At 38.6% G+C, this 20,639-nt stretch overlaps 1 protein-coding gene across 1 annotated transcript in view; it reads left to right on the top strand.

Moving 5' to 3' along the window:
- The window catches only part of OPRK1 (opioid receptor kappa 1), a 77,200-nt gene extending 64,729 nt beyond the window's left edge, over positions 1 to 12,471 (top strand). Inside the window, exons 7-8 of the mRNA XM_032125206.1 lie at positions 5,049 to 5,401; positions 9,934 to 12,471. Coding sequence (XP_031981097.1) covers positions 5,049 to 5,401; positions 9,934 to 10,466 — 886 coding nt within the window. The 3' untranslated portion in view covers positions 10,467 to 12,471. The remainder of the gene's footprint in view (positions 1 to 5,048; positions 5,402 to 9,933) is intronic.
- The last annotated feature ends 8,168 nt before the right edge of the window (positions 12,472 to 20,639 follow it).

Below are 20,639 nucleotides of genomic sequence, written 5' to 3'. Positions count from 1 at the left end.
GCGTCCTGCTGATAGGTGTTTTTGTAATTTGCTTTAGATGTGCTTTAGCTTTCATTTTCATTCACTTACCCAGGTATCTGTGAAAAATCTGTGTTTGCTATTCCTCATTGCATTTTATGCTTTTGTACTTTCCCTCTGCAACTGGAGGTTGGTGTAGTATATTTGTTAGTTTTGCTCCCTTCCCCATCCCTCATTTCACACTGCAGGGAACATTTCATCACTTCATCCTACTACAGCTACATGAAAAACTCTGACCAGAGCCTCTTTCTTATCTTTTATCATCTTTTCTAATGTTAGAGTGTACTTTAGTATCACACTCCTTTCCTCAGCTTGAGATAATAACTTTAAGGGGCTCAACTAGCAGATTTTTTCCTGAAAGCACACCAGATCCTTAGTAGCACGTTTCCCTCATCTGTTCCCACAATTTCATTGGTAACGTAGGCTGGAGGTGTGATTTCTTCTTATTTACTGTCTTAAAAGCTTGTGCAAATTATTTTCCACTCCAGAGGGAAAAGAACAGTAATGATGAGTCGACTGAGAAACAGGGGGAAATTTCTAGGGGTCAGTCTAAAGTCAGTCTCAAAGAACTTTCAATTTTTGGAAGGTGAATGATGCCTAATAGTTTTGAGAGTTTTACTTTTGACACATAAGTAGACATAATTTAAAACTTGCTCCTTGCAAACTTTCATCATACACCCATCCAAAAAAAACCCAAACCCCATCTAAATGAAAGAGTTGTTTCATCTTGACCATTTTTCTGCAGCTTTGATATATCTTCCAGTTTTTAGTCTACAGAGGCTTGAGGCCTGCTTATAGCTTTACAAGCAGTCTTGAGATCCACCAGCTTAAGGGATCAGAGGTTTTTCTGCCACTTGAAATTAGATTCTAGCACCTGGTTTAAAAGAGGGACTTCTATTCCTATGTAGTATTAGAAAAGTTGCCATTCTCTTAAGAAGTCCCAGTATTTAACAAATGATTTTCTAGACATGGGATTTCCCATGAGCAGTTTATACAGCCATGGTTTATAAATATTATAATAGTCTTTGAAACTTGTACCTCAGACACTAAGAAAATGTTTGTCATTAATTACCACTGTGCCATCTATGCTGTAATGATGGTCAGGTTTACCCTATCTGTCCTGCTAAAGTACTTAAAGGAGATATAAATATTTTAACTTAAATGAATTCAGATATTTGATCAAGAATTTTAATTTTGCAAAGGAAGACAAGATTCCCTTACACAAGCACTGTTTTGATTGTTTGTTCAAGTGAATGGAGAGTACAGTGGGAAAAACCCAGACCACAAAAAAATATTTCCTTCTATGCGGTGGTGCAATAGAATGAGTTGTAGGAAAGCAGGCAAATCCCTCATCTTGTGGACTTTATCAGGGTCTGCTTGAAAGCATCTGACAGCAACAGCAGTCACTCCATTCCTTTATCTGGACTTTTAATTAAACCTGCAAGCACATATCTTCAGAGGCATGAAGGCATTTAATAATTTTTAGGTGTTTAATTAAAAACATTCAAAGGAGTTTGGATGATTGAGCCCAGATTTTCAGAGGCATTTCTCAATTTTATAAACTTCTAAATGAAGTTTATAAACTTCTAAATGACTTAATCTATACTGCCTAATAACTTTAAGGACCAATACCTCATTTATACAGAAGCCAATGTTTCCAGGCAAAAGTAATCAAACTCCTTATGTTACCAGAGTGAGATCAATGAGTTTTAAGGTTGCATCAGTCAAATGTGCTTGGATTTAGCATTGCTCAGGTTGCCAGTGCACCCTTCATCCCTGAGTCAGGTATGCATGATTCCTCTGCAGTGCCTGGGAGAATTGATTGCTAAATGAGATATTTGTTGGAGCTGTATTTATTTGTCTTCCACCTTCTTGTTCAAAGTCTGTCAGAAGGGGTCAGGTGCCTATCCTGGTGCATAATAAATGGTGCAGGGAGGCATGCGGGGTCTGTGAACCGTGGTAGATTTGGGCAAGGCCAGCTAGTCATGGGACTGCCACGCTGGTGAGCTGTGGGATGGACTAGATGCACACCAGGCAAGGTTATCAAAGCAAGGATTGCTATGTGCAAATCTATCCCTGAAATGAGGCAAATCTTTCACAAAGGGGACAAAATGGCATGCTGTGGGTTTTTCTTTACCCTATTAAACTTTCATTCCCATATACAGCTTTGACTTGGTTACATTGGAAGTTGTCTAAATGCTGATGCTGGAATGACTATATTTCTTTTGACCTGTGAATGCTAAGACACCCTTCCTGTTGGATCAGTAGTAATGGTAAAACTAATTTTCTTTTATGTGCATGTGTTGCATAGTCCAAAAAATTGCTCAATTTACATACAGAACATAAACCGTGCATACACAGAGAACATGCTTTATATTGCAGCTTCAAAAAACTGGGTTTTGAAGATGCCTAAAAAGCTAGCTCTATTTTACAGCACTTCTTTCCTGTTCTTCCACTGGAAGGCTAGGGAGGAGGAAAAGAGAAAGAGATACTGGGAAAATATGGTATATACAGTTGTAATGGCACACACATAAAATAATTGAATTAAGGTTGCAAGGAATGGGAAATGTGAGATATAAAGACTTTCAGAAATTTGCTTTTTCAAGGCTAATAAAATCTTCGATATTTTTCCCCTGTTTTCTGATTTCCTTAAAGGAAAAAAGGTCAAACTAATTCTTCTATATTTTGAAAGCAACTTTTTTCTGTCCAAACCCTTGGTGAAATTTTTAAAGATCTACAGGAATAATGATTCAGAAGAATGATTACTTGTGTCACCTCTGCATGTCAAAGGCCATTACATTTCATTTGAATGCTCCTGTGTCGAATCTCATAACTTGTATTTGACTGAAGCAGACCCTTTGCACAGCAGCAAACCTTGATTTGAAGGAATGAATGGATGGAAAAATTACCACTTTCTTTTTCCCAGTAATCATCACCTTAGCTGTTAGGAAATAAACTGTCGTTGTTTCTAAGCTGAGTTTGTCTCTCTTAAGAGTTTTACATATTTGTTCTTGTTATGCTTTCCTTTGTAGTCTTAAAGAACTCTTCAGTACCTGCTATTTTCTCCCTGTGAGGGTCTTCAGACACTGTAATCGAGTCACCTCTTGGTGTTCTTTTTCATAAACTAAACATGCTGAGCTCTTTAAGTTAGTCAAAGAAAGAATTTTCTCCAGTCCCTTCATTTATTTTTTGGTGCTTTTTATGCAACCATTCCAACTTTCCATAGTCTTTTTTTTTGCAATGTGAACAAGACAGCAATTCCAAATATCATCAGTGATGTCCATAGAAGCAAAATTGTCCTTCTACTGTTCTATTTCATTTAATGGAAATTAGTCCACTTTAGCAGAGATTTTTGAGTGTTCAGTGAACTTTTGTTCAGTCTTACAGCTGAGATACACTTGGAGATAATATTTTTTCTTCTTCTTTTTTTAGCCAGGAGAGATTTTTTTGTCTGTTAGTATGTCTTATATTTGCTTTTTCTAGCCATAAAGATTTGTATTTGTGTTTGAACAGTGCCTTAAGGGCTATAATGGGATCTACAGGACAGACTGCCCCCCTCTGCTGGGGGGTCTGTTGAGGAGATTGATCCAGTGGGGGGGCAGAAGCCCAGCTCTGACTGATGGGTTGGTACGTGGGTGAGAAGGATGTACTGTCTCTTCCCTTGCAGTTTTTTCCCCTGTGCTTCAAACCACCATTTGGCTTTATTTCCTTGATAAGTCTTAATTAGAGTGTTTTAGAAAAAACAATGATATTTTTTAACATTTCATATTGGTCATAAAATGAAATTTCTTCCCACTTTTTATTTAATATCTAATTTACGTATTGGGCACAATTTGACAGCACTGCTCAATTTCTTTTTAAAATTTTTTTTATTCTACGCATTGAAGTTTTAGAGGCAAATAGACACATTGCCCTACGTGTTCATGGCCTAAACTGGCTGAATCTTATATTTCCACTGTAAATTATTAGTGACATATAGCAAAATGTAGCTACATGTGTTACTGTGTGTGTTACATGTACACATTCTAGTTCGGACACACAGTCAAAATACGGGGCTGCAGCAGTTTTGAGAAAGAAAATCTCTTTAAATCCAATGATAAATTAACAGCAATGAGAAAACACAAGGGTTGAGGGGAAGAATGTCAGAAAGGAGTGTTAGGTATATTCCATGTTAGCAGGCCCTCCATCATCCTTTGTGCTCATCACAGAGACAGAAGCAGTCCTCCACAGGCTGTGTCCCCAAAACTGTCATTAGGGCCCAACAAAGCAGGGTGTCATCTCCAGAAACAGATCCTATTTTTCATTGTAGGCTGAGGTTCCTACCAGCTGGACAAAACCAGGGCTTGCTTTTGATGAAATTAAAGGATGCAGAAGAAAAATACTGCTCTGACAATTTTTTCCCCACTGTGGTATCCTGCTTAAACAATATTAATCTTTTACATTATCAGTCATAAAAGAGAGGATGGGTAAAAGCTGATGATAAGAAAGGAGAAGAAATTGGCAAGGGAGGAACAAGGAAGGGAAATGACTAAAACTTGTATCAGCTGGCACTGTGGTGAATTCAAGGAAGACAAACTATCATATAAGAAGCAATCTGGCCCAGCAGACATAGCAATTAGCTTGGAATCTTACTAGAGAATGGGATAACAGTTTCTTCCACAAAGCGAACCCAGAAATCTCACAATCACTGACCGATAGCTACAAGAAAAAGAAACAAAAACCATTTTGATCTCTTCCAAATTTAACAGTGATATTTTCTTGTAGCAGGATTTGAGAAAATAGTATTGAAATCAGCATTTGTCTAATTAGATAAAATGTATTTATATGCCTGGTTTGCCTGTGGTAAATAGCTCTAACTGCTAACATAGGTGCTGAGAGACTGAATAAAGTGTGTTCACTTTCATCCCAAGGGTCTTGCATTTGTGTACATTTCTATCACAGATGAGAAAAGACATAAAACCCCCCATCTATGGCAAAGCCTGACTGATAAACTGTTACATATCTAAATGGGCTTACCTTTTTTTCTGCAGGTACACGAAGATGAAGACAGCGACCAACATCTACATCTTCAACCTGGCTATGGCAGATGCACTTGTCACCACGACCATGCCTTTCCAAAGCACCGAGTACCTGATGAACTCCTGGCCCTTTGGTGATGTGCTGTGTAAAGTAGTGATCTCTATTGACTACTATAACATGTTTACCAGCATCTTCACACTCACCATGATGAGTGTCGATCGATACATTGCCGTGTGTCACCCTGTGAAGGCTCTGGACTTCCGTACACCTCTCAAAGCAAAGATAATCAATATCTGTATCTGGCTGCTGTCCTCATCTGTTGGTATATCAGCAATAGTTCTTGGAGGTACCAAAGTCAGGGAAGGTGAGTGTGAGCATTCAAAATTCAGTCTTTTTATTCCTCAACTGACAATAAAATGTAATGTCAAATATTGATCAAACCTTATTTATTCCTTCTTCAAAGTATATCTAAATTCCTGACATTTTGAAATGTATTGTGGAACATCACAGTACAACATATAAATCATTTAAGCTCAGATGCCCGTGCCAAAAGAACAAAATGCACTTTGGAGCTCTGTCTGTGCTAGAATGAGACCATCAAAAACTTCTAGCAGGCAGCAAGGGAAAATAATCAGGAATTTAAACACAATGGATGAATCCAGGATTAGTTCACGGTGAAACTCGAAATGTGGGCTTAAGGCTCTTTTTTGTAGGTGTTGTGAGAGTAGTTCTGACCAAGTCCCAGGAACAGAAACTAGAATTCTTAGGAATTTCACAGAACTTGAAGGCATGGTGAAGAAAGGAAAAGTCAGTAGCTGAAGAGAGAAAATGAAAATAAATTACATATGGCAGTATCTCAAGATTTGTTTAAAAAAGGATGAGAATGTGTATGGAAACCTGGGAGAGCTGAGAATAAGTATTGTCAAAGGAAACTGAAATTCAGGCCACGGCAGGGAAACAGCTACAAGAACACAAAGTCACTGAAAACTCTATGCAGACCATGCATAGGCTTTGCTTGAAATTTTTATTCCATGAAGGACTGTGGATTTAGCCCCTATAGCTAAACTTATTACCCTGCTATGGGGTTAATCTGAGTTTGAGATCTTCCTTGAGAAGGAAGGGGGAGAAGCATTTTCACACAAATGTACTTCATACCCACAGGCCTAAGTGCAGTGCAGGGGCATCTATCTCAGTGTCTTCAAAAGGCTGGAGACTTCTAATGGTGTCCTTGGGTTGGTGTCATCCCCTTACTGGATGTCTTGATAAAATACAAGGCATTTCTTTGGCAGGAGTCTTGTTTGAGATGTAAACAACCTTTTGAAAAATTATCTATAATTTCCTGCACTATCAACCTTTTCTATTTAGAATAATTTCACTCCTCTCGAGACAAATGTTTACCTAAGGACACAGTTTCATCTGGCAGAGACAATAAATGCTGTATGTTAAGCTGTTTGACATAGATCAATGTGAAAAATCATTTCAGTAATAGCTGCTCAAGGGCTAATAGATTCGGCTGAAGATATATAGGTTTTTTTCTTGCTGTTGGTCTTCTGTTGTGTAGGTGACAGAAAAGTCCTCTGGAAACTCTTCTTTCAGTGCTTTGGGGGATCACGTGTCCTGGTCTGCAGTGCAGTAACTCTTCTCCCCAGTAAAGTTTTGACAGGCTCTATAAAACAATGTCTAGCTGGGGAAACATTAACTTCAGGCATATTTGGGAAGAATGTCTCGCTACATACAAGATCCTGAAGGCCATGGAACATTGGCTCAGACAGGTGTTTTGTTGGAGTATGCTCAACTAACAGAATGTTCCTGTCATTCACTGTCAGCAGCACATTTCGATCAGGGGGGTCCTCTGAGGCCAGCAATGATTAAATGCCTTTTCCACGCCATGTAGCAGGCAGCCTTTTTTTTGCTTATGAAACAGAGACTGGTAATACAGAACACAGCTGGGCTAAATGAGGTTGGAAATATTGGCAACTGCTTGTCAGCTGCTACTGTTCCTCCCTGCTCAACTGATCTAAGGTCTCTCTTGAGCATTTAGTGTCAATTACCTTGTCTGGTGTGTTCATGAATTGCGCTGATAAACGCTGAAGTGGAAAGGTGAGGATGCTCCCTTTGCCTGACAGCTGGACCTCAGGCCTGAAACTTTATGTTATGTGGGTCACAACAGTTGCTGTTTATATGCTTCAGGGCCTCTGCTGGAGTCAGATTTAAGCAACAACTGAACAGAAAATGGAAAGTGATTATATTTAAAGTTCCCTCACCGTGCTCAGTTAATCCATTTTGTTATCACAGCTCAGAATTGCTCCCAGGTGTGTCCTTTTGGATACATTTTTACTGCAGAATAAATTTTACATCTGTGTAAATTTTTCTGCTCCAACCTTAACGGAGCTCTTCTTGCTGAAGAATTGTTCAGCTAGAAAAAAAATAAAGGAATAAAATTATCTACTCATATTGACAGTAAGGATGTGAAGGCTATGAAAGTGACACAATCAATATTATATATCTAATATATATGTTTCCTATGCCAAGAGTAAAATTAATCTTAAATGGTAGTTTATCAAACACATTATAAAACAGATTTACACCAAAATACCATATAGAATACAGTGTTTTTCCTTAAATATATTAATGTATTTGAAATATTTGCCTTTCAAAGTGGAAAATGTCAGTATGAAATCCTAAATTTATGACACTATACAGGTTTCTGCACCTTCTCAGGCAGTAAAAATAAAACATAAATTGGATTTTATTCTGTTCCACTTCCAAAGTTTCAGAAAATTAATATAGTATTGTGCATTACAACCAGAATTTCTATTGATTGTTTCCTGGTTGTAAACTGGGAAAATGTAAATGGATTCCATAAAGTACTATGCTATGGCATTACATACATCAAGTACAATACATGAATATTAATGAATTTAGAATAAGATTTTCCGTAGAAAATAAACTGCAATGAGATGTAAGATAATAAATTTGTATTTGATAATTTGAAATGCTAAAATAACATTGCCAACCACAAATTATAGCAAAATATAGTGAGGATGACCTAATAATTTTGATAAATATGTGAAATTATGTCAGTAGATTTGAAGAGGCCATTTCCTCTGGGAGTGGGTTTCAGTGAGTAGTTGGATGTGGTCTGGAGCAGCCATCCATGATCACTCATTTTTATCCAGACCCACACATCTGGAGGCAGTTTTACTAGTTTAGTTAATACAGCTGCATCCTGATTTTATTGCTGCTGCTAAGTCATGATCTACTACAAATAACAGTAATATTTGACACGAAATCTTTGAAGATGATTGTTGGCATTTCTAGAATTAAATTTAATAAAAGCAACTATGCTTGTGAAAACCTACATCACAAAGGATTTAGATAAGTTCACTGAGTGTCAAGGCCTGTCAAGCCATACTTGTGCTGTCATCTGAGTATCCTGCATCAGCCTTGAAAAATGTCTTTTCAATTTTCAGCTTTCGGAATAATACATATTATTTAAAATAAAACCTCAAAGTATTTAGCTTTTTTAGCTTTAAACTTGTTCTATTAAAATGTTTCCGTATTCAATATTACGCAGTAACAGCTTTCTGGTATCTAACCATGGAAATGTCTGTATGGCACTATAATGCTAACTTTTTCCCTAATTGTTTTTCTAAACAAATTCTCTTCAATATATTTTTGATTTGTGAAACATTTTTATAGCAGGAAAATATGGCCTGATTGTTTTTTTTTCTGTCTTGTCCTGATGGAGACAGATATGAAAAAGTGATGCACGGGAGTATTTTGAATCATTCCACTCTTAGATCTGAATTGATGAAAGACAATAATAATTTGTAGAGGAATGAAAAACTCAGTAGGGAAAATGATAAAAAAATCCAAAGAACACTGCATTACTGTACAGGATAAAATCTAAGCTGCATTTCAGAGTGAAAAATCCCTGTGTAACTCTGACTTATCTTCAGTAGAGTTGATCTGCTGATAGTAGTTGTAAATTTACCTCTTCTCTTGCCTTTTAATTTATCTTATTACTTGTTTTCCCATATGTTTTATATGCTGGAAGGCTCCAATGAGGTCAGCAAATGAAGCCTCAAATATTTCATTCCTTAGCTGCCTCCCGTCAGATGAAATATTTCTGTTAAATACATTCAGGCGACAGCCTGTGGCTCTGAATCCTGGCATGGGCAATGGGAAAGGGAGGGAGCTCATCTCTGTGGCCCACATCCTGCAGTCTCTGCACAGGCTGCATTTTCAATGGCATGATCTGCAAAAAGAGTAGCTTCATTTTGGCTCCATGCACACGTGTCTTTTATTTGCTTCTGTTTAATAGAAAAGAAGCTGTTGAGTTTTTCTGAATGCAAGCATTTATGTGTACTCTAATTGTGCTGTAAAAGGCACATGGGAAAAGACGATTACATTATTATCATATATTGGCAAAATTTTCCTACTATCAAAACCTCCTTCAGCTTTTACCATTCATGTTATCAAAAATCTTTCTCCACTCACAGACAAAAACATACGTAGTTTGATAATAATGGTGAGGTTTCTACTTCACTGAAGGTGGTAATCAGTCTGGTTTTAAATTTCAGTGTGATTCAAATGGAAACAACTTTACAGATTTTGTTTTTGTGCTCTGCTTTTTTAGATTCTCCCATGGGGAAGAAATTTCATAAAATATTTTGCATTTAAAAAAGCCCAAACCTCAGTAATTTCTAGAGACAGCTGAATAAAACCAGTTTCAATGGTAACTGAAAGCTTCCTTGGAGTGATTTAATGATAACTCCATTTATTAATATTGCAGTACATGCTAATCACTTTTCCTAGATTATGCTATGATAATTATATTGTTTAGAATATCTAGTAACAAACCAATTTTCTTCTTGCTTCCTTCATTCCTAGATACTGCTAGCACTGAATGCTCCTTGCAGTTTCCAGACAGAGATTATGTGTGGTGGGACATCTTCATGAAAATCTGTGTCTTTGTCTTTGCATTTGTTATCCCAGTTCTCATTATAATTGTTTGCTATACTCTGATGATTCTGCGCCTGAAAAGCGTACGGCTTCTCTCAGGGTCTCGAGAAAAAGATCGAAACCTGCGTCGCATCACCAGGTTGGTTCTTGTGGTTGTGGCAGTTTTTATTGTCTGCTGGACTCCTATCCACATTTTTGTGCTGGTTGAAGCCTTAGGGGACGTGTCCCACAGTACTGCTGCCATATCCAGCTATTACTTCTGCATTGCTTTGGGTTACACCAACAGCAGCCTCAATCCAATCCTTTATGCATTTTTGGATGAAAACTTCAAGAGGTGCTTCAAGGACTTCTGCTTCCCCTTCAAGATGAGGATGGAGAGGCAGAGCACCAGCAGAGTCACAAACACTGTGCAAGACCCAGCTTATATGAGGGAGGCAGGTGGGGCAAACAAACCTGTATGACTAGTCGTGGAAATGTCATCTTACTGTCCTCAGGAGAGAGAGGAGTCCAATGACCTAGGACTGACGCAGATTACCACTGCAGTTTGAACTCAACTCACCCAAACAGACATTTCTGGAATATTTCAGAAATCCCAGCAGTTTGGACTAAAGCAAGTTTATTATCGATAAATGAGACCCTACTGAAAATAAGCTCAAATGAAAAGGACCTGGATGGTGGTCAGGTTTTGGCACTGTGTTTGTTGTAATTGAGCCAGCACTAAAACACACTTTTGCAGAGCACCACCAGGTGATTCTGGATGAGAATAGTTCTGGCTCTTCTTGTTACAATATGTAACATTGTATTAAGCAACGTTTGGTCATAAAACTGAGTTATACCAGAAACTTCTGTTCCAACAGTGATTTCCTCTGAAGTATGGAGTTTGACAACTTGATCCTCTTTTACAGTGAAGAGTGTTAGGTTTCTGTGAACAATGACAGAGCTATAATCAATATTGTCCTCAATTAATATATCTGTAACCGTTGTCTGTGCTGTGAAAATCCAATTTAAGCATGACCTACCTACACACCAAAGTGATTTTATTGTGTCTGTGTATGGTGAAGCCTTTTGGCATTCAAAAAGTTTGGAATTTAAGGAGAATTGTTAGCACATGTTTAATGACCTGTGTGTAATGTTTTCAATGTGTGATTTTCCAAGGTGATTGTTTCTATTTTGAGTCTGAATAATATAATATGCATTTTCAGAGTGTATATTGAACAAGAGGCTAGAAAACCTCAAATGCTTCACTTGTTACAAAATTGATGAAAAGTGTGTTACATTCATTACATAGAGGAAACACTCTTATGTGTAACTTGTTTTCCTGGACAATTTGTAAGCAGACTGGAATAAATATTTGACAAATTAGAAACTAGTGAAGTAGCACATGAACTAACTGGATTGACACAAAGGAAATTAAATATTAGTGGATGCTTTAATGGCTTTTGACTGAAAAATCTCCTGTTTTATTGATGCTGATACATTTTCTTTGACATGGTCCTCTGAATTCAATAATTTTTTTCTGTTTTGCTGTGAAGATGGAGGTATCAAGGCACAGCTAAATAAACTACTAGCTTGCTGAAGGTAAGTTTATGGTAAAACTGAGCCTGACTTCCAGTCTGTAGTCTTTTGTCTTCCTGTTGTTTTATATTACTACTGCCACTACTTCTGTTGCTGAAATTCGGTGGAATGCTCTCATTATCTTCATCCTGAACAGATACACCATATATGTTCTTGTTAATTTTGCTCTTAATACGAAAGAATGAGTAAGGTGGGTGCCTTCATTTCATGGCAAATTTTCTCAGAAACACAATCTGATTTGGTCCTATTAGACCAAAAATACTTAATGCACACCAGTATAAATAATGAGTTTTTTCTTGAACTAGCTGACAATCCAGTTCCTGTGGAAGTGCTGTAGAAATTCAGCCTTCTGCAGGACTTCCCCCTACTTTGTTGTTAACACAGTCATGTATGTCAAATATTTTTGATATCAGGTTGATAAAAGCAGTTGTTGAAATATTCAAGATAACTCTTTCTGGACAAATCTAGCACTTTCTGATTGTTTCTGTATGACAAATGAAAAGCTGACCTCAGAATGCTTGCTTTACCTGGGGAAATAAATGTTGGTCACACAACTGACGAGTGAGTCTCACCTCCTAGACTTTCTGTCATTCCTTCATCTTTTTTAATGTGCATTCTCCTTTCTAAATTAAGTCCTGACCTTTAAATGGTCACAAAAAGAGAATGTTTAAGGTAAAAGTTGAAAATCCAAGGTATTTATCAAGTTAGGAGCAAGTGAAATGGGAAAGAGCTTGAATCTAATGAACTATTTTCATTCAAAATAACCTGTGTTCTTGTTCATGACTTACCATTTGCATATGTATATCTGTGCTTGAATAGCGTTATTGTTCTACACATTATGTGCAATGCTCTGCATTGTAATGAAAAATAAATGTTCTTAATTTGCAAAAAGGAGGTTTCTAATAATATTTTTTTTGGTTTTATGTTATTAGTAAGGAGATCATCATGTCTATCACAGCGGAAGGAAAGTATAACATCCTAACAATTAAGCTTGCAAAGTGGTGTAAGAACGTGTCCTAAAGGTTTATTTCTATCATGAAACATTAACAGCCAAATTAGTCTGAATACAGTAAAAAGATGTCTTGGAAGTTTTCTTGTCAAATTCAGCACACTTCTCTGAACAACAGCAGGAAACCGGCCAAGATATATTTAACACATGAGAAAGTATATTAAAAATAATACTACAGTTTTGCTCACAGAATCTGATTCTAGATGATTAAGTTCCCATTGTAAAGCACTTCACTTTCTTTGTAACTCCAGGCCAGTGACTTGCCCTCTCTCTTGTGCTGGCTCCAGGAGGCAGCGAGAGGTGAAGGCAGCGTAGGAGCTGCCTGGCCCAGGAGTAGGTCTGGGTGGGGAATGGGGCAGCAGGGACAGGGAGTGCTGTCCCCTGAGTCCTGGAGGAAGGCAACATGGGGCAGACATTTGCAGGCAGCCTGGGAGTCAGTTGTACTTGCTGAAACCGCTCTCACCTTCCCTCTGTTTTGGAGGTTCCAAAAATTCAATACTGCAAAAAACGTGGTCATGGACCTGCTTGTGGGGTTAAATTCCAATCAGCTAGTGTGGATAGTTAGTATGTCTCCTTCTGTGTTTCCTGCTTCTTTTAACTGAGAAATCTTTTATTTGGGAAATATACCTGCTGTTCTGGTTCAGGACAGACCAACACACGACAGAGAAATTATGCTCAAATGCTGAGCAATCCCAAGTTTACTTAACGAGCAATATCACAACATGACGAGAAATTTAGAGGAAAATTGAAAATGAAATTTTTGTCCTGTGAAAGACAAAGGGAAAATGCACTGATTTGAGCCAGAATTCCTCTTGGTTCTGGTAAATTAATGTAGTCTTTGCAAGGAAGGCAGGGAGATTTTGCTGGGATTTTTTTTTTCCCTAATTGCTTATCAATTCTTAATCAAACATAATCATTGTAAATCTGGCTGTTTTCTTTCCATTGAAGTTTTTTCTTCCGAAAAATAAGTGGATTCAGCAAAATTGATGAAGTTTGTGATAACTTATGTAATCTGTCAAATAAAAAAATTAATTGTGCCCAGATAATTTTTAACTGTCTCTCACAGGTGTGTAGTACAGTATAGTGAGTACATCTATTCGTTGCCAAAGTGATAGACTGAAAGGTATTTCTACTGCCTTAATCAAAGTATTTGGCCTTGGGTTTTTCTTCATGTTGGACTGCATGTGTCTTGGGAACTGCTACCGCATAAAGCACTGACATGCAAGGTGGAATGATCTCAGACTGCAGATTTCGATCACTTTGTGAAAAATGTTTGACGTCCAACTGTGTGGCTAATGCCAGAGAGCGTGCAAGCCCTGGGAGCTGCTTGCTGGAGGGAAGCAGTTGAGAGCAGGAGCTGCTTCTCCTTCTGTTTTGGGTAAAACCTGTCACTCACTGTGTGCAAGGACTGCTCAGCTTTAGGTTACACCACTGTGGTTTAACCCCAGCTGGCGACAAAGAACTAAGGGGTCGCTTTCTCATTGCCCATTCCCGCCCCACCAAAAAACTTGTGAGTTAACAACAGTTTAATAATGGAAACAAAGTAAATATACTGATATTAATAGTAATGCTAGTACTATTAGTAATAAAGAGGAGATAGAAAAATAAAACCCAAGATAGACACCTGATGCCCAATACAGTCGCTCTCCACACCAGCCTGATGCCCAGCCCAACCCACACAGTGCCTGGCTCCTCCTGGTTTGTACACTGAGCAGGACATCCTGTGGTATGGAACATCTCTTTGGCAAGATTGGGTCAGATGTTCTGGCTGTGCTCCCTCCTGGCTTCTTGTGCACCTGCCTGCTGGCAGAGCATGGGAAACTGGAAAGTCTTTGACTCAGGGTAAGCCTTGCTTAGCAGCAACTAAAACATCAGTGTGTTATTAACATATTCTCTTACTAAATCCGAAACACAGCACTCTACCTGCTGCTAGGAAGAAAATTAACAATAACCCAGCTGAAACCAGGACAACCATTTCTGGAAAATAATCATGGAAATTAGCAGCCTGTTCAGTCTGCTTTCCCTCCAATGTTGCTTCTTAGTTAGCAGCAAATACAAGCTCTCTTATTCAGTTTCCAAGTCTGTTAATACCAATGGCAACATCTCAGATGGGCTTAGGGATCTTCAGAAGGGAAATACCCATCTCCTTCATAAGTAAACAAGCCCTGGGGCAGACTGATGGCTGTAGGAACCTAGGTTGCTACTTCCCTGCTAAGAGGAATATCAAAAGTACCTAAATACTTGCTGCTTTGTACTCCACTATAAAGTTGCAGCAAACCCTGTAGTAAACCACTTGGAGGTGTTAGTGTCTATGAGTGATTTAATGGTGTGAGGGCTTGATAGTGGGCACACAGCATGAGAAATTCCTATTGACAGTGGCAGCAGTTGCTTAGAAAAAGAGTATAAAAGCTAGGAGACATGAAAAACAGGGGTTGTGAGCACATGTGTACCTATGTATGGGTCTACAAGATGTCTTTTTGCTTTTAATTTATAAACCCTGATTTTATATATTTTTACAAATATATATATTATAAAACAACCAATCTCTCTTCAAAGTAGCTGAAATGTGCTCTAAGGGCTTTGAAAACACACACAGTTTAGAGAGCCTCGATGTATGGAGATAAAGTAGACAAGATAGGTACTGAAGTGCAAAAGATTTGGCAGAGTGGGAGAAAGGTGCAAGGTAAAAGGAGAGTTTGGAAACTACTCTGAAATACTGCAGATTTTCTTGGTAGAGGCCATCATATCCTGGAAGAAAAGTACTTATTACTGCTGATGCATTTTCTTCCAAAATGTCTCTCATTAAAGCAAATACTTAGCTGTCTGTCTCCGACACAGCCACTGTAATTTTTAACATGCTTTCCTGTACAAGAAGGTTTTCAGAAAGCAACACCAGGACGCAGTCTTGAAAGCAGTCTGATGACAGACCTGCAACTAAATCTTGCTCTTCAGTTAATGTTTAGTATGGGCAAGAAATCTGTTGACTATATTTATCTTCTATTTCTAGAAATCTGAACACAGCTTTGAAAGTCTGCATCTGTTGGACAAATATTTGATTGATCAGTGAAAATACCCTTGTACTATGAAGTGGTAATGTACTTGGCAAAAGCACCGTTAATTAGCCCTGGGAATGGCAGGATGCATTTTAGGGATATGTACCTCCTTCTGTCTTCCCTGAATAAGATTTTTTTATGGCCAAAAATGCCGTAATTGAAAAATGTCTTTATTCAGCTGAAAACTAGCATTAATATGCTGCCATTTGTAGCAGGTAGGCTGGTATTTTATGCTCTTGGAGCACTTTTTTCCTCAGTCTGATGATATTTCTTATCTCTGTTTTGTGTCATGGTGCAAGAAGTGTCTGGAGTGGACAGTTCCTGCATAGAAATTAGGTTTACTTAGTGTATCTTTCCCCCCTCTTCTTTCAAATCCTGCTTGAGTCTTCTTCTTTGCCAAAAAACAAAAAGACAGAAATTATGTAGGGATAAAACTGTTATCTGTAAATCCATATTATGTTTTTTCTTCTGTTTTTTTTTCTTCCATTTGATTAACTCCTATATGTGCCTAAAACTCAGAGATTACCTCCAGCTATATGACTCACATTAAAATATGGTGCTTTTGCCTTATGGGAGCTGTCAGGTGCTACAATTCTGCCCCATATGTAAGTGTGCACATACAGTGCTCCCTGGTATGGAGTTTCTCTTTTCTTGTCTGATGGCAAAATGACATTTATCTACTCTACTGCACATTGTTGTTGGTTCTCAGTTGTGTTTCTGCATTTTAAGAGTGTTTTGTTGCTGGTTGTGCCATAACCCAGATGTCCATACAAATCGAATCCTCAGAGTGGCAGCCATAAAAGTGAGAAGTAATAATAATATAATAATAATAATAATAATAATAGGATCACCTAAAACTTTAATATTTTTTTTCACAAAACGAGACATTAGAGTCATTTCATTCACTTAATGAAAATAAAAGCATGTACTGCCTCTGGGATCAGGGGGAGAACAGAAGTCTTCTCATCCCAGGAGAACACTTCAGTTATGGCCATGGGCTTTATTTGGTTTTATAGAGTGGAAAACAAAAACTTTTCCACATAAAACTGCAATTTCCACATTCAACAAACCTTCTGTAACACAGAAGAGTTTCCACATACATTTTCACAGTGCTTTCAGCTGAGCATTTGATACAAATTTGAACCTTATGTAGTTGGACTCAGATCAGGATTTGAGCATGATGTATGTGTAGTGCTCTGTCCCCAAGTTAGTGCTTTTACTACAATGCTATTTTCATCTGCTTGAACACCAAATGGTAGCAGCTGCAACTGCACTTGATGTTGAAGCCCAAGAAGCTTGTGAGAGAGGTTTTCAGGCCACAGCTGTCAGGCAAAAGCATGAGCTAAGCAAGGAGTTGCTTGGCTTTGGCACAGGCTTGGCAGAAGCAAAGCAAAAATTTGGATATGTATAGGCCTACAGGTTTCTGTAGTATTAAATGGCAGCTGGGCAAAACAAAGTGTGCTACTGCCATAAAAACTTCTGTTAAATTCTACCTATCCTTTAAAGAACAGCAGACCTTTCTCTCCACAGGCTTTATGCTAAGATTAATTGCTCTATGTGTGACAGAAACCACATTTCTGATTTCACTCTGATAGATGAATTTCAAACAGAAAATAAAATACAGTTAAGTCACATAGACCTAATGATAACCCCATCAAGATCACAGCAGCAACTCGAATCCCATTAGCATCAGATGAGTAATATATAGCTCTTTTAATGAACTTACATGCTTAACTCTTCATACCAGTTCTGGCCTGGAGGAAGCAAATTTGGAATCCTACATATGACATGTACGTAATGTGCCAGAGTAGGTTCCCTCATACAACCACTGCACAACATGTGTAACATTTTTTTTTGTTTCTTAATTGGTATAGGAAAAGGTAGAAAGGTTTTAAAGAGTGATATTTCTCATTTATGTGGCTTAAAAAAATTGGACAAGCATTATGTTGTTCTGTAGCAAGCATTTCTCATTATCTTAGTCTGATTTGATTGGTAATATGATTAATTCCCTTGAGTCAAGTCTGTTTTGCCCATGCCAGTAATTGCTGAGTGAGCTCTCACAGTCCTTATCTTGACCCAGAAGCCTTTTGCTATATTTTATCTGCCCTACCCAGCAGAGGACAAGAGTGATAGAGCAGCTTTGATTGGCTGGTAACCAGCCAGGTTCAATCCACCACAGGACACTTGGCTGTTTGCCAGCTAAAGCATCATGTGTTTGGGAGCATGTGCCATGTCAGAAGATGCTATAGGAAAGTTTGGAGCAGGCCATGGACTTTGCATATTTCTTCTGTTGATGTATATCCGCTATTTGCTAGACTTCTTTCTTTTTTTTTTTCCAGAAGAAAACACAAAATATGTTTTATTTTAACTCTACCACCTACTCTTATTGCTCTTAAAGGCTTGCAAAAAACTCAGGCAGGGCCTAGAGAGTGATTTTTTTAAAGTGATTGCTTGGGGAAAGAGGTCTTCATGAGATGAGCATTGAAGGAGTTTCCTTCCCCCCTACAAACAAGAAACAGGGGTCAAAATCTGTCAGTGAGAAAAATATTTATGGATTACTATGATATTAGCAGCTTTTTATGAATTTGTGAGCTGCCTCGTGTCTTGATTTGATATGAACATTTCACACATCCTGGATGTTTTAGCCTTGCAGGAACTCTCTGAGTCATTGCTTTAACAAATGGAGGAAAGGAATGGAAATTTACCACTTAGCAGGGAAGGAGTTGGGAGCTGGGGAAAGTTTCCTTGTTTATTAATAGAGCTGATCTGAATATGGATTTCCTTTCAGATAAACATTATGATGGATGGAGGGGAAAAAAAGAGGATAGGAAAACACAGTATTTTTTTCTTTTTTTTCTAGGGGAAAATGGCATCTTTCTGGTGACCTAACATACTGGTACCCGGCCTCTGAGAAGAGGAATCCATCCTTGGTGTGCCTTTGGAAACCTCAGTATTACCTCTTAAAAGATATATCTGAAAACCATTCAATCTAGCCTCTGAGGAATCACAATATTATTTGCAAGGACAGAGAAGAGCACATATATTAGCAGGGTGAGATAACCAGTCTTTTCCCTGTTGGTGTTTTCCATAAATAGCACCCAAACTGCAAACTGAATGCACTACTACTAAGAAATTTCTGCTTTATGGTGTTAGTCTGGTATGAATTTGCCAGATGGTTCCTTCCTTACCTTCTGGCTGCACTTGCAGCCCAGAAAGCCAACTATCCAAGGCTACATGAAGACAGTGGACAGCAGGTTGGGGGAGGTGATTCTCCCCTCTCCCCCACCTGGTGTGCTGCATCCCACTCTGGGGTCCCCAGTATAAGAAGGATGTGGACCTGTTGGAGCGACTCCAGAGGAGGGTCATGGCAATGATCAGAGGGCTGGAGCACCTCTCCTACGAGGACAGGTTGAGACAGTTGGGGCTGTTCAACCTGGGGAAGAGAAGGCTCTGAGGCAGCCTTCCAGTACCTGAAGTCAACCTACTAGAGAGCTGGATGGGGAATATTGCAAGGACATGGGGAACGGCTACTGAAAGAGAGTAGGTTTATGCTAGTTACTGGCAAGAAGTTCTTTGTGGGGGTGGTGAGGGACTGGACCAGGTTGCCCAGAGAAGCTGTGGATGCCCTATCCCTGGGAGTGCTCAAGGCCAGGTTGGATGGGGCTTTGAGCAACCTGGTCTAGTGGAAGATGTCTCTGCCCATGGCAGAGGGGTTGGAATGAGACAGTCTTTAAGGTCCCTCCCAATTCAAACCATTCTATGATCCTATGTTTCTATGACCTTAAAGAAGGATTCATATGGGAATAAAGGAATTTTTCCTTAAGTGGTCTTAGATTCCTTTCATCTGGATTGTTATTTGTAAACCTTGCATATATTCCTAACATATCCTGTGCTCTCAGTGTGAAGGCTCTTCAGATCTGTTTTCCTCAGTATGTGTTCTTGCTGTAGTTGCCGCTTCTAGAAAACTATTATCTGATATCAGGCTTCAAAATGCACCCGGTGTTGAAAGTCAGTGAGAAATTAGGAGGTTAAATGTGATGTTTGATATGTATGATGGGTTCAGAAGTGTGGCAATTTTCCCTCTACAGAGTCATTTGTCACTGCCTCTGTGGCAGAAAGACATTGATCTTACTAGAGCAACACTCCAATATGACACGGTGAATCCTACAAACTTTTGTGGCTTTTGATGAAATCTTTTCCAGTTCAGCATTCTTCATTGTGCCCAGGGGAGACAAATACACTTTTATAGTAAGGTGAATTTCCTTGTAGATATGCAGAAAAAGGCTGATAAAAAAGGGCTTCGACTGGGAGCTATATCCAGAATTTTCCAACTTAATAAACAAGTTAAACTGGATGCTTTAGACCTTCCTGCAAATTCCCTCAGCACTTTCTCCCTTGTCAGCTAATCTCTTCCCTTCCTTCTCTCTCAAACAGATACACATTTCTGTTTGTTTCCACTCTACACAGATGAGCTCTATGCGGTGAAACCAAGCCTTGCATTAAGCCTGTACCTAAATGCTGCACTTGTTTTTCACGTCTGATAAATATTCTCTTTCTGATTTTCAATTTTCTGGTTGACAGCTTGCCAGAAACATTCTTCACTGAAAACTAGCTTATTGCTAATTTTGACAGCTGACAGAAAAAGTTCCTGCCTATGCTTTTATTTTTGTAAACAGCAAACAGAGCTCACCATTTCTCAGTAATTAGCATACAATGATGCCCTAGGATGCAACCGTGAGAGTTGTACTCATGACTGGGAAGTATTGTTTTGTCAAAACTGAAATTCTTTGTCAATGCCTTTGCTCTAATAAAACTTTTCCATGGGAGGTTTCTTAGGGTGAATTTTTAGTGAAAACAAATGCAACAACCTCCTGAAGGGCTGATGTTCAGGTGCTTTGTACTTACCAGGGATGAGTAAGAGGAGGAGACAGAGTTTAGTATGGCTGTAAAGGGGTGTTCAGGGACTGTAACGTGGATCTCCCATGTTCTAGATAGTG

Source organism: Corvus moneduloides, chromosome 1 (assembly GCF_009650955.1).
Source record: "Corvus moneduloides isolate bCorMon1 chromosome 1, bCorMon1.pri, whole genome shotgun sequence".
In the NCBI taxonomy this organism is placed as follows: Eukaryota; Metazoa; Chordata; class Aves; order Passeriformes; family Corvidae; genus Corvus; species Corvus moneduloides.
The sequence above is the reverse complement of the archived record's forward strand: the minus strand, read 5'-3'. Positions and strand labels throughout refer to the sequence as shown.